At 43.3% G+C, this 15,144-nt stretch overlaps 1 protein-coding gene across 1 annotated transcript; it reads right to left on the minus strand.

Moving 5' to 3' along the window:
- Positions 1-1,359: 1,359 nt before the first annotated feature.
- On the minus strand, positions 1,360-14,941 carry LOC110534213 (stromal cell-derived factor 2). Its single transcript, XM_036933322.1, has 3 exons — positions 14,687-14,941; positions 14,267-14,463; positions 1,360-4,372 (listed from the first exon to the last, which is right to left on the minus strand). Exons 1-3 carry the CDS (start codon positions 14,859-14,861, stop codon positions 4,070-4,072), a joined length of 675 nt encoding a protein of 224 aa, XP_036789217.1. The 5' UTR covers positions 14,862-14,941; the 3' UTR covers positions 1,360-4,069.
- Between the last annotated feature and the right edge of the window lie 203 nt (positions 14,942-15,144).

Raw genomic sequence — 15,144 nt, forward strand, 5'->3', positions numbered from 1 at the left:
GGGAGAGAGGCACAGGGAGGGTTGTCAATATCACTGGCACAGAATTGGCAATTGCAGTGGTGGAAGGGGGTGAGCACTCGGCAGTCCCATTCTGTAAGCTTGTGTGGCCTACCACTTTGTGGCTGAGCAGTTGTTGCTCCTAGATGTTTCCACTTCACAATAACAGCACTTACAGTTGACCGGGGCATCTCTAGCATAGCAGAAATTTGACAAATTGACTCATTGGTAAGGCTATGACGGTGCCATGGGGTCAGTCTCCTGCCAATGTTTGTCTATGGAGATTAAGTGGCTGTGTACTTATACACCTGTCAGCAATGGGTGTGGCTGAAATAGCCAAATCCACTCATTTGAAGGAGTGTCCACATACTTTTGTATATATAGTGCATGTCAAGTTTGAGTTCTATGTGCCCCCTGTGTATCATCAGTGGGCTAGGAAGCACCTCTAACTGTTAGCCAGCCTGTGTGAAAAGAAGATTCCACTGGAACGGTGAGGACGACTAGCACTGTCTGGACCAACAAGTTCTAGTCTTTCACTCAAACCTGTATGCATATTCAATAGTCAGTCCCTCTTTATGTCAAGCTGATCCAATACAGTGTTGTTAAAAAGATGTGTAATTATCTGTAGCTACACAATTACAGCTCTCACAATCTCAATGGAACAGCAATGTCTCTATGCAGAGCCATTGATAAAGTGGGTAGAAATCTGAAGAGAAACCTTTGCTAACTTTTCTTTACAAACGAGTCACGTCATCAACCAGAGGCAAGACAGAGGACACACACACAGAGAGAGGACATAACACTGGTTTGCACAAATCATCCATTTAATTGAGGTCTCTATTGTGTTTCATCATGTACAAATCTCCTGAAAACAAAGCTGTTGGGATGAACACTCAGACAACTGATGGTTCCTACAAAAGTTCTCTATGTCAGACAAGACAGGATGTTGCCGTCAACTCCTTGGACACGGACAGCAGGGCTGAGGTCAATTCCAATAAAGAATTGTAAGTTCTAGAAGTGGAATTGAGAAATTCCATTGTAGAATAGGAAAAAGTGCCTTTCGTTTTCAAAGGCACTTTAATTCAGAATTCCAGTTCACATACTGACAGAATGCAATTGTCCCCTATGTCTGAGTGAGATAATACTGTAGTGGACACAGAAAGCTGATACACTTTATGTTTCAGCTTAGTCAATGGAAGAGAGATGTAATACTGTACTGAATTAAGCTGGAATCGAAAGTCAAACAAACAAAAAACACTTGCTTGTTTGTCGTAAAGAAGAGAAGGGGTGTTGTAACCTTGGGGAGAGTCTGCTATAATTTTTTTTTAAATAAAACAGAAAAGTGCTCCTTCCTCTTTAATGATACACTTAAATGAATAGCACGAGAAACTATATGTTATAAAGGCGCCGTAACAATCCTGTTTTTCCATCTACAAATCGGACTAAAAACAAGGCTTGTTCTTCAAATAAACATGGGCTTTAATTAGAACTTTTCCAGTGCACTCAATTTTTTACACAAATAGTTTGGACTATTTGGACATTTTATATGGACTGTTGTCTGTAGTGTCCATTGTTGATCATGACATTAATTTGTCAGAGGAGCAATAAATTAATTTATACTCTATTCCTTTCTAATTTTTTTTTAACACATCATGGGCAGCACAGTCTGAGACAGTAGGGTGGTTCCACGTGTGGGAGCGGAAAATATTTTGTGCATCTCAGATTGTTCTGGCAATTCTCACATAGAAAATTCAGAAAGGAAATAAATGTTTTAAATGCTTTTTATATGTATCACAAACCATTTTTGATAAAATATTGATGGAAGGGCCATTTTATTCCCTTTTAAAAATATCCCTCCTGTAAGACCCTATGATCGTAAACTGTACGGACATCTTGGTGTCATAGTCCTTGTAGTGTGCTCTAAAATATGGAGTATGTCTATATTCTGAACAATAAAAGCACTCGTTTTTGTTCTGGTGGCTTTGGGCAGTATTTCTAGAGTCTGACATTCATTTTGCTGTCTATGTTGAAGTGACATGTTGGGAGTTGTGGGAAGAGGGCCTTCACTACATCCTGTTGCAGCCTTTTGGTTGGTTTAGTGCACGTGTCAAACTCATTCTACAGAGGGCTGAGTGTCTGGGTTTTTGCTCCTCCCTTGTACTTGATTGATGAATTAAGGTCCCTAATTAGTAAAGAACTCCCCTCACCTGGTTGTCGAGGTCTTAATTGAAGAAGGGAAAAAAAAGCGCTGACATTAGACCCTCCATAGATTGAGTTTGACACCCCTGGTTTAGTGTATCAGAATAGTCTGTTCCCAGCTGTTGATCTGTGACCGACAGGTCAAAGAGCAGGTGAAGTCATGTGACAGAGATTTGTTTTGATTGGTCAGGAACAGTTCTGATGTTGTCCTGGCGACCCTTAGATCAGATAACATCCACTGTGGCACTTACTGTGTCCTCAAAACAGAGGGAGGAGAAACAGGTAGGCAGACAATAGAGGTGGGTAAAATAGATCCTGGGTGAACTAGACACTGGTCCTGGGTTAGTTTAGCATTTCCTCAACTAATGGTGAAGGTCAAGATTTAAGGAGGGTAAGCTGATCATAGATCCATACCTAGGGGCAACTTCAGCCCAGAGCAGGAAAATAGAAAGGGGGCAAAGAAGGCAGCTAGTGAAAACCTCAAGCGAGCCTGGAGAGGCCAAAGTAGTGTAGATCAGAACTCTGGGTGGGAGGGAGCGGGCAAGAGAGGGGAGGAGAGAGAGCGGAGAGAGAGATAAAGGAAGTAAATGCTGTAGAGCAGTGTTTCTTAATCCTGGTCCTATGGACGCTAAGCGGTGAACATTTATTTGTGTTTTGCACTAGCACTACCAGCACTCTAGACTAACTTTTTCAGTTGATGGCACATGATTTGGTCAAACCAATAAAAATAAAAAAAATAATAATTGGTAGCGACCTGACCTGTGTTCCATAATATACCTGCATTCCATAAGGAACCAGGCTAATAATGACTGGTCATCTTTTAAATTAGCATGCCCTTGCAGGGCTTGACATTTAGGTAAATTTGCCAGTGGCACACCAGGCCAGTGGCAACTCAAAGCTACTAACCTGAATGGAAAAGAATACTGGCCCGAGAGAGCGGACACCATTGGAATGTTCTTTTGCGGGCTGAGCAAGTAGCCTAAAATCTACCTTTGCTTAATCTCAAAAATGATGTTTTTGTTCGCTATGTTAAAACAGTCACACTACAGTTGTAAGGTCTATAAAATCTGTTTTCCCGATTTTATTTTCCAGGTTTTCGAGTTCTCCAAGTTTTTCCCCAGGTTCACACTCAAAAATCACACCTTTTTTTATTTTATATGTTGGGATGTTCCAAGTCCACAACAATGCTTAAACCACTTGAGGTCTGGGTGTTGCCCTTTAATTAAACTGCACACCTAGCAAGAGACCCTTGTGTTTAGCTAGCAGTGTTTTTGCACTGTACAGTGTAGGCTAAATGTGATGGCAGTCCATTTGAAAAACAAATACCCCATGATTGAATCAAATCATCTTGATATCATTCTACCAGGTAAACTTCATTTGCAGAAATTGGGAAGGTTGTTTGTGAAAGCCTTTAGTAATGTTCATTCAAACTGCGCATGATGACTGAATTGCGCATCGCAAAGATTCAATCAAGACATCGGACTAAACTTTTTGAATACCTGGTCTGCATACCCATTGCTGACTGAATAATTCTTGATAATAATAAAAGAAAGCTAATTGTGAACCAAAAACTAACGTGACCAGACCCAAAAATATATAAAATCACTGGCACCCTAACGATCAATTAAAATTGGTGTCGCACTACCAAGTCAAAGGGTTGCAAATGCGAGTGTTGCGTTTTGAGCCCCGACTACCCAGCTGACTCAAATGATCAAGTCATCATCAAGCTTTGATGACTTTAAAAATCAGGTGTGTAGTGCTAAGGCAAAAAACTAAAACATACAGCTTTTGGGTCACCAGAAACAGGATTAAGAAACACTGAGTAGTTTGTTAGCTAAGCGCTAGGTGGGTCAGGTAACAGGTTGATTGAGAATTAGAACTCTGTGTGTAGAGGATGGCTGTAGTCCATGTTCCCTAGTGGGCTTTCACTGGGCTTCATAAACACCCCCTCCATGGCCCTCCACAGGCTGTGCTGGCTGGGGCCCGTCATAGCGTGCACCTCCCTCTGCCCGTGGATGGGCCGGCCGTACTGCTCCCCCGTAACAGATAGCAACGTATCAGTGGAGGCATGCTGGAAGCGGACGGCTTCCTCACGCTCCCATACCAACCCTTCGCACTGCACCATCCACTCATCCAGGTGGTCCCCCTCGCCCTCCTCACCAAACGCACTCACCTCCTGAGAGGGGGGGGGGGGGGGGGAGAGAGTGTCAGAGAAAGCATTATCAACAACAATCATACAATGTTATCTTCTTGGTATTGTAGTTAGTGATTGAGGGGGGAATACAGAGCAGGGGTTCAAACCAGTTACAGGTTTAAGACAGTATACCACACCACCTCCTGTGCCATTAAAGGGGAATTTCACTGCTGCTCTATTTCACTATATACAGTATGTCCGTTAATATGTTATGAACATATCATGTACGATAAGACACTGTCTGCACTCTTTAGGTCCTTAACTGAAGTGTTTGTTCCAACTGTGTAGGAGTCAAAATAAGAATACTGGAAGAGATGAGACCTGCACACAGTCAGAAAATTTGCATTCAAGCCTCAGACTGTTACAATAATTTGACAATGTGCAGGTCTGCATCTCTTCCATGAAAATTGAGAATTTCTTCACTACACATATACGAGCGTTTCTGCATCTCAGCGGTAGAAACGGGCCAGCTACAGTTCCTGGTTGTAAGCAAACCACAATATCCAGAATTCATAGCGATTTCATTGCCGCCCGTTGATGTTTACACAATTGATGCGAAAAATATCAAAATGTCTGTTTGTAGCCAGCAATTTCAGCCAGAGGATTTCGAAATGGAACTGAAGAATCAACTGACGGGGTTGCCATGTTGTTGAACATGTACGCTATTCCATGGATTTTCCCCTTCACTTCAAAAGAGGAAGGCATCTGAACAGCGCAGCAGAAAAGAGGACATGGTAACTAACTACATTTGTTTATCTAAACCAAAATCTAGCTAGCTTTCTTAATACACTGGCTAGACATTCCAAAGCATATAAATATAATTAGCTAGCTACTATCTGGCGAAGTGATTTGTAACTTTTGTTTGGTTAAGTTAGCTAGCTTACTACCGCAGAGGCTAACGTGACAATGTGTTATCTTTAGAGTACTATCCCATCAACATCTTCAGAGACATCATCAAGCTCAGCAGCAGGAACTAGTGTGACTCGCCTTCTAAAATCATACTAAAATCGGTCCATGACGAGCAAATAAATATACTGGAGCTAGGCATAATCATGGTCCGTGTCTTGTCATAGTTGGCTCCAACTTCTACTCTAGTTCTCGCTCTATTACAGAGGCTTACTTGACTGTTCATGCAAGGCTTGATGTCTACTTTGGAGAAGGGAGGTATTAGTAAGGAGGGTGCGTATTGTGTTTAGGTTAGTATGCATGATCTTTAGAAAAATCACCAATACACGAAACAGTCTACAAGTGCTCCTCAAACTTTTCATACCCTTGCAGTCAGTTCTTTCGCATGGGGTAGATAGAGGGGCTGTTAGTGTACTCTTCTAGCCTATTAACTCTATTGGCAGTGCTTGTCAACTCAAGAGCACAACTATAAGTGCTCATACACAACAATACAAGACTGTTTGCAAGTCAAGCCTCCCTCAAACGGTTCACATCTTTTAACAGCCCATCTCAATGCCCCATTATTGTGTAACAAAACATACATAAGTTAGGGGATAGATCAGCTTTAATATTGCAGATACATTGACGTCCATCAATCTCTCAACTATGAAATAACACAGAATCATGTAGTAACCAAAAAGTGTTAAACAAATCAAAATATTTTATATTTGAGATTCTTCAAAGTAGCCACCCGTTGTCTTGATGACAGCTTTGCACACTCTTGGCATTCTCTCAACCAGCTTCACCTGGAATGCATTTCCAAGTCTAGAAGGAGTTCCCGCATATGCTGAGCACTTGTTGGCTGCTTTTCCTACAATCTGCAGTCCAACGCATCCCAAACCATCTCAATTGGGTTGAGGTCGGGTGATTGTGGAGGCCAGGTCATCTGATGCAGGACTCCATTACTCTACTTCTTGGTCAAATAGCCCAAATATATAGCCTGGAGGTGTGTTGGGTCATTGTCTTGTTGAAAAACAAATGATAGTCCCACTAAGCCCAAACCAGATTGGATGGTCGCTGCAGAATGCTGTGGTAGCCAAGCTGGTTAAGTGTACCTTGAATTCTAAATAAATCACAGACAGTGTCACCAGCAAAGCATCATCACATCTCCTCCTCCATGCTTCACAGTGGGAACCACACATGCGGAGATCCGTTCACCTACTCTGCATCTCACAAAGACACGGCGGTTGGAACAAAAAGTCTGGAATTTGGACTCATCAGACTAAAGGACAGATTTCCACCGGTCTAATGTCCATTGCTCGTGTTTCTTGGCCCAAGCAAGTCTGAAATGCAACAAGTTCAATGATTTTACTGATTTACAGTTCATAAGGAAAATCAGTCAATTTAAATAAATTCATTAGGCCCTAATCTATGGATTAATGAATGTCAGGGGAGCAGCCATAGTTCGGTCTGGGAGAGCATAAGCCCACCCAGGCCGGTTGGACGTACTGCCAAATTCTCTCAAATTGAAGTTGGAGGTTTATGGTAGAGAAATTAACATTTTTTTTTTTTTTATCTGGGAACAGCTCTAGTGGACAATCCTGCAGTTAGCATGCCAATTGCACGCTCCCTCAAAACATCTGTGACATTGTGTTAGAGTGGACTTTTATCATCCTCAGCACAAGGTGATTTGACACACCTGTCAGGTGGATGGATTATCCTGGCAAAGGACATCACTACCAGGGATGTAAACAAATTTGTGCACAAGATGAGATTTTTTTGTGTGTGTATGGAAAACATCTTGGATATTTTATTTCAGCTCATGAAACATGGGATCAACACTTTACATTTTCTCCCCAATTGGTAGTTACTGTCTTCTGCCATCGCTGCAACTCCCCTACGGACTCAGGAGAGGTGAAGGTCGAGAGTCATGCATCCGGCAAAACACAGCCCTGCCAAGCCGCACTGTTTCTTGATACACTTCTCGCTTAACCCGGAAGCCAGCCGCACCAATGTGTCGGAGGAAACACCTTCCAGCTGTCGACTGAAGTCAGTTTGCAGGTGCCCGGCCTGTAGTGACGCCTCAAGCACTGCGATGCAGTGCCTTATACCGCTGTTCCACTCGGGAGGCTGCTCTTGCTTTTCACGAGAATGGAGCATGGCATGTTTAGCTTGTTGTTGGCTAATCATAAGTCAAAGCGGCAATAGGCTACAGTCATAGAGCCTCCATGCGTGGCAAAAGTTAGGAGACATCTAATCAATGGAAGATGGAATTAAAATGACGGAATACAAAGCTAAAAGGAGAAGGAAGGGCTACAACGCCCAAGAGCCAACAGGTATGCTGCTATTCTGAATGGAGATATTTGTACTAAAAACAGGAAAAACCCATGACTCGCTCCATTGAAAAACAGTCACCAGAATCAAAGATTATACTACAGGACTGCTTTGCTAATGGCTTCATTAGAAAATGTATCGGCGACGTTGTCCCCAAAGTGAGGGTTCGCTGCATCCCCAATTCCCAAAAGCCCTGGATTAACACCGAGGTTGGCGCTGAACTAGACAGGAAAGGGCAACTGCACACAGAGTTATCATAGACAACCCTGAGGCTACGTCCAAGGACAGGAAAAAAGTACAAGAAGTTCCGCTGTCACCTCCGCAGAGTCATCAAATGAGCAATATAGGAATAAGGTGGAATCAAACTACACAGGCTACAACCCCGCTGCTTGTGGCAGGGGCTACACTCCATTCCGGATTGATTGACCTCCATTTTATGTAAGCTTTGACAACATTGTGCTGGGTGTGAGGGCCGCCACCAACCCAGGGTGATCTCGCTCTCCGAGGCCGACGTGAGAAAGGTCTTTAAATCAGGTCAACGGCCGCAAGACCGCAGGGCCCGACGGTATTCCAGGGCGTGTTTTCAGAGCATACGCAGAACACAGTTGGCATATTCACGGTGATTTGCAACCTCACCTTATCACAGCCTGGTTACAACTTGCATACCACCCCAACAGATCCATAAATGATGCAATCTCAATTGCTCTCCACACTGCCCTCAACCAGCTAGATGAGAGGAAAACCTATGTGAGAATGCTGTTTATTGACTACAGCTCAGGGTTCAACACCATTGTCCCCTCCAAGCGCTTCACCAAGCTTAGGACTCTGGGTTTGAACACCTCCCTCTGCAACTGGATTGTGGTCTTCCTGACGGGCCGACCCCAGGTGGTGAGGGTAGGCAACATTACCTCCGCCACACTAACCTTCAACATAGGGGCCCCACAGGGTTGTGTGTTTAGTCCCCTCCTGTACTCCCTGTTCACGCACAAATACAGCACCATTAAGTTTGCTGAAGATCACCAGCGATGATGAGTGCCAGGCTTTTTTGCGCTATACTCGACTTGAGTGGGTTGAGTCACTGACGATCTTCCTATCTGGTCTTGCGCCCCCTCGGTCTCGTGCGGTGGATAAGATCTTCGTGGTCTGTTGATATCCCTCTAGTGGTGTGGTGCCTGTGCTTTGGCAAAGTGGGTGGGGTTATATCCTGCCCGGTTGGCCTAGTACGGTGCCACACTCTCCCCCGACTCCCCCGTCTCAGCCTCCAGTATCTATGCTGCAATAGCCTATGTGCCGGGGGCTAGGGTCAGTCTTATATCTGGTATAATTCTCCCGTCTTATCTGGTTTCCTGTGTGAATTTAAATATGCTCCCTCTAATTCTCTCTCTCGTTCCCGGAGGACCTGAGCCCTAGGACCACGCCTCTGGACTACCTGGCCTGCTCATGCTGCTGATCCAGTTTCAACAGCGGCTATGGAACCCTGACCCGGTCACCGGATGTGCTACCTTGTCCTGGACCTGCTGATTTTGACTTTGCCTTTCCTGCTGTCTCGACCTCTGAATGCTCGGCTATGAAAAGCCAACTGACATTTGCTCATGAGGTGCTGACCTGTTTCACCCTCTACACCAACTGTGATTATTATTTGACCCAGCTGGTCATCTATGAACGTCTGAACTGTACTCTTATAATCTCCACCCGGCACAGCCAGACGAGGACTGGCCACCCCTCAGAGCCTGGTTCCTCTCTAGGTTTCTTTCTAGGTTCCTGCTTTTCCAAGACACCATGCTTCTAGATCTGCATTGCTTACCGTTTGTGGTTTTAGGCTGGGTTTCTGTATAAGCTCTTTGTGAGATCTGCTGATGTAAATATAAATACATTTGATTGATTGATAGATACAGGGAGGCAGTCCGTGACCTGGCAGTGTGGTGCCTGAACAACAACCTCTCCCTCAATGTAAGACCATGGAGCTGATCGTGGACTATAGGAAACGGGGGGGGGGCACACCCCCATCCACAGGGCTGCATTAGAGCAGGTCGAGAGCTTCAAGTTCCTCAGTGTCCAAATCATTGTCCAAATACACGGGCACAGTTGTGACAGCTCCGGGCGTGACAGCTCCTCTTCCCCCTCAGGAGGTTTAAAATGTTTGTCTTGGGCTCTCAAAAAGTTCTACAGCTGTACCATTGAGATCATTTTGACTGGCAATAGCTCTGCCCTCAATCGCATGGCGCTACAGAGGGTGGTGCGGACGGCCCAGTACATCACTGGGCCAAGCTCCCTGCCATCCAGGACATCTATATCAGGCGGTGTGGGAGGAAGGCCAGGAAAATTGTTAAAGACTCCAAACACCCAAGACTATTCTATTCCACACGGCAAGCGGTACCGGTGCATCAAGTCTGGCACCAACAGGCTCTTGAACAGCTTTTACCAAGCAATAAGACTGATAAATAGCTAACAAAATAGCGACACCTACTGATTTAACCATATATCTTTATTGACCGTAATTTTTTATGTCTACGCACACTCACAGGGCCCTACACACTCACTCATATATTAATACTGACTCCACACACACACCCACTCACATACAAGCTGCTGCTATTCTGTTTCTTATATCATTTTGCCTTGTCACCTTACCCGTGGATACATATCTCCATTACTCCAGTATCCCTGCACATTGAAAATATGGCATTGGAACTAGAGGTCGACCGATTAATCGGAATGGACGATTAATTAGGGCCGATTTCAAGTTTTCATAACAATCGGAAATCGGTATTTTTGGGCGCCGATTTTGCTTTTTTTTTTTTACACCTTTATTTAATCTTTATTTAACTAGGAAGGTCAGTTAAGAACACATTCTTATTTTCAATGACGGCCTAGGAACGAGGCAGAATGACAGATTTTTACCTTGTCAGCTCAAGGGATCCAATCTTGCAACCTTACAGTTAACTAGTCCAACACTCTAACCACCTGCCTCACAAGGAGCCTGCCCGTTACACGAATGCAGTAAGCCAAGGTAAGTTGCTAGCTAGCATTAAACTTATCTTATAAAAAACAATCAACGACTGTCGTTGCTCCAATGTGTACTTAACCATAAACATCAATGCCTTTTAAAATCAATACACAAGTATATATTTTTAAACCTGCATATTTAGCTAAAATAAATCCAGTTTAGCAGGCAATATTAACCAAGTGAAATTGTGTCACTTCTCTTGCGTTCATTGCATGCAGAGTTAGGGTATATGCAACAGTTTGGGCCGCCTGGCTCTTTGCAAACTAATTTGCCAGAATTTTACATAATTAAAGGTTGTGCAATGTAACAGGAATATTTAGACTCATGGATGCCACCCGTTAGATAAAATACAGAACGGAATAAACATTTTGTTTTCGAGGTGATAGTTTCCGGATTTGACCTAAGGCTCGTATTTCTGTGTGTTTATTATAGTTAAGTCTATGATTTGATATTTGATAGAGCAGTCTGACTGAGGGGTGGTAGGCAGCAGCAGGCTCGTAATAGTCAAAGGTATATGGTTTAGAGAGAAATAGTCGACACGTTATAATTCCTGTAATAACTTGTGGCTGAACTTGAAAGGGGTTCGTTCCTTCGTTATTTTACCGTTCATGTCTTCCATAGAGAATGTCTTGATCTACTTCAAATAAGGTCTGTGTTTCGTGCAGGCTTAAACCGCCTCAGCATTTTGATACCTGTGTAAATCTCACTAGGACAAGGTAACGTTTGTGAAAATATTTTCATAAATCCACTCACAAAAAAAATTATCTTGGCTTATATTTAGCCAATATTGATCAGAGTTACCTTTTCCTATGGATATCTACACAGTTCTAAAATTGGCAAGGTGGTGTAAGCCTACATGAAACACAGACCTTATTTTAAGTGAATCTAAAAATATCCTATGGAATAAATGAATGGAACCGCTTTTCAGATTTTGCTAGAAGGTGTCATGGGAATTATGACTAGCACTTTGGTAGTCAATTCTTACCATGTCCATTATTAAAATAGGATTTCCTGCATATAGAAATTACAGATTTTGTTTTCAACATTCATCACAGGTAACTTAAACTATTTTTATTCAAACAGTTGAGAGTATTTGTCTCCTAAGCAGACTCTTCAGTATCATTGTCACTTCAGAGCTGTGTGTGTGTTTTACAGATGGCAGAGAAAAGCAGAGCACCAGTGTGGAACTATTACATGGAATTGGCACCAGTGAAAGCAAGGTGTCTTATTTGTGAAAAAGATATAAGCATGGGATCAGCAACGGCTAAATAAAGAAATACCACCAACCTGTGGAATCACCTTAAGAACACCCATCCAAAAGCCCATATGTATTATATTAAGTTAAAATAACTAATTGAGTATTGTTGCAATTGTCATTATTACAAAAGAAAGATATATATATATATATACACACACACATTTAAAAATAAAAAAAATTGGCTGATTAATCGGTATCGTTTTTTTTTGTCCTCCAATAAATCGGTATCGGCGTTGAAAAATCCTAATCGGTCGACCTCTCATTGGAACTGACCCTGTTTATAGTATGCTTACTTAGTGTTCTTCATATTCTTATTTCTCTTGCTTTTTCTAGTATTGCATTGTTGGGTTTTGAGTTTGCAATAAAGGCATTTCACTGTACGTGTGCATGACACATTAAAACTTGAACTGAACACTAGCTAGCCTCAATTAGACTAGCTAGCTTCTCCCGGTTTGATGCAGTCAAGACAGGTACTACACAATCATATTTGATAAATAACATAGAAAATGGCAGCTATTAGTCTACTATAGCGCAAGTCGGTTTGGTTGCTCTCTCCCTCCCTCCCTGTAACACTCGTTCATAGAACGGCCCCTCCCACACCTGCTAGAGAGGCACCTCTCTCCCTACTCTCACGCTTTATCAGCACTGGTTAATAAAGTAGCTTAAAGTACTTTTCTGCTTCCCTCACTCGGATCAGAATGGGTCTGGATCCGACAAGGTCTATACAGAACGGGTCTAGTTGGCCTCGGGTCCGTTTGGAATGAGTCTCTATATTTTGAAAATAAATGTATGCATATCGGGTGCGAAAGCCCCAGGTCCATTTCGGAACAGGTCCAACTTTTCAGACCTGTGAGTGAGCAAGAGGATGTCTGTGTTGTCATCCATCTCAAACTCACAACGGTAGTTCTTCACTGGCAGGACACGCACTCACCTCGACAGACAGACCCCAACCAGTGCCCGAGCACCTGTCCTTTTACCTCCAGACTCACCATTCCCAGCTACAGTACACCTAGATCAATGGTCAGTGGCTCTGAAAAGCCAATGATAAAGGCTTGCACTCCTTTATTTATTAATGTTGCACTGTTGGCAGTAGGTGCACTTGATTCAGAAGCCCTGCACACCAGGTAGGCAAAGTGTTCCCATTTTGAACTATTTAAATTTGTCTGAAAATACCGTGAGATCTGTAGCAAAATAGTGCCCGTACTGCAGTGGCCAATCGGATAGCTCAAATCACAGTGGATACAGCTTCCACAACCCTGCCACTACAAAGTTTGATTACTAGCCTCCGTGAGATTTAATAACTTAAAGCCATGACCTGAAAGAGACAGTCAAAGAATACAGCAAAGAGCTGCTGTTTGATTGAGATCATGTCTACATTTTTATTCAGCACTCTCAACACTGTTACAAAACATAAAACACACTATCCCTACTTCCACATGCGCTGCAATGAACGAGTAGCCAAGTGTATAGATAGCCCTGCGTTTTTACTATCATTAGCAGCCCGTCTTGTCTATTTTAATATGGAGGAATATTTCACTTTCTCTGGTGATAGGAACAACATGAATTTGTGCATGATGCAGAGCGACTCGAGTTTCGCCATCAGGTGGAAGACGGTGACCCCTCTTTCTGGTCAGTCTCACTCCCTCAGCTTTGCCTCGCAAGTGCTACACCAACTGATCTATTTTGTTACCAAAGCTTTTGAAATATAATAGGGTCTGCTGTGATAATGTATTAGCCCTACTGCACAAACCTCATTCCTTCAGAACAGTTTTAGGTTCATGTTACATTTTTAAGCCATGTAAAAAAAGATGTGTATATCATTCAGAGTGGTAGATCTCTGCTTGCTTTTTGACTGCAAAAGTGATCTTGACTCAGAAAAGGTTTGTGACCACTGACCTAAAGGCAACACACATATGCACAAACACACCCATGTCTGTGCGAGCTTAACGCTAGTAGCAATGCACCCCCCACCAATCCACTCCTGGGGAAGCACTGGTGATCAATTTAGCAATTTCTTTTAGAAACAGTCATAGCCCAGCTCCAATATCTCCAGGCGGGGTTGTAATGCTCATTCATGAAAACATGCTTATATGTTGCATGTGACAGTTTGATAAATCCCAATAATTTGTTGCGCACACAAATCCTAGAATCACATACGCCAAAATTGAGTGAGAAATGTTTGCACGGTTGATAAATGAGGCCCCAGACCTCTTGGCTGAGGCCGTAATACGCTTGCTTATACAGGGAGCCAGGCTACAGTGTCTTTCAGAACAAAATAAACAAGTATTGACATAGGCTTTGTCCCAAATCACAGCCTATTCCCTGGGCCCTGGTAAAAACTGTGCCCTAAATTGAGAACTATTTAGGACGCAAACATGATGTTTCCCCTGACCTGGTTGGAGGACAGCGGAGAAGCAAAGTAGTGGCTGTGCAGGTTGCGTCCGGTGTTGAGGTGGGTGAGGCGGATGGTCTGACCACACTTAACAGGAGTCCCCCGGTGACATAGGGCCCCACTGGTGCCCCGTACACTCCAGTAACTGTTGCTGTCCTCCACTGTGGTCACCCCTGTCACTGACTGCTGCCCGCTACCTGGCAGGGGACACACAGAAATCAATACACAGACAGAAATCAATACACAGACACACAGACAGACACATAAAAAAAAGTACATTTAAGAACACCAGTCATTAACCTTGAGTGGACACACTCAAAAAGCAAAGAGGGACGGAGAGATTATCTAATCAAGCCATCCTGATGTTTCCATTTTCTCTGGCCAAGCCAGCTAGCAGCTAGCTGGAATGTATTGACTCACCAGATCCGTAGCGCACGTCGTGAGAGTGCAGTCTGACATTGTGCTTTACATTTAACAGCTTCACGACCGAGCCGCAAGTCACAAAGCTAAGTTCCGTTGCGAGCGATAGCACAAATAAACATGACAATAGGAAAAAGCGAAATAAAAAGTGTGCGGGGCCAGTGCGTTTATCCATTACAGCTCTCCGCTGCCACTAAAATCAGTGACTGATATTAGTTTGTTCTACGTCATCGAAATGGTACAGTGGCAAAGAAAGAGCGAATCTTCCTTTGCGCCTGCTGCTGGCGCGGAGTAGTTATTGCAGATTCGAGACATTACTGAGAAGTGATGGAACTTTTGAAGGTTTTGTTAGAGTTGAGTATTTCTGAGGCTTTGTCGTTTCTTATCGCTGGAAACAGTACTTTTAGTTCGTTATTTTTACTTCAATCGCTGCAGAACGTAGTCGTAGGACTTGACGT

This window comes from Oncorhynchus mykiss, chromosome 10 (assembly GCF_013265735.2).
Source record: "Oncorhynchus mykiss isolate Arlee chromosome 10, USDA_OmykA_1.1, whole genome shotgun sequence".
Lineage (NCBI taxonomy): Eukaryota > Metazoa > Chordata > Actinopteri > Salmoniformes > Salmonidae > Oncorhynchus > Oncorhynchus mykiss.

What these genes read in the sequence shown, in the direction of transcription:
- LOC110534213 (XM_036933322.1), bottom strand. Translation starts at nt 14,861, where the DNA reads ATGGATAAACGCACTGGCCCCGCACACTTTTTATTTCGCTTTTTCCTA. An exon ending in CGACGTGCGCTACGGATCTG is followed by an intron (nt 14,464 to 14,686) that starts GTGAGTCAATAC and finishes GTCCCCTGCCAG; the next exon opens with GTAGCGGGCAGCAGTCAGTG. An exon ending in CTCCGCTGTCCTCCAACCAG is followed by an intron (nt 4,373 to 14,266) that starts GTCAGGGGAAAC and finishes CCCCCCTCTCAG; the next exon opens with GAGGTGAGTGCGTTTGGTGA.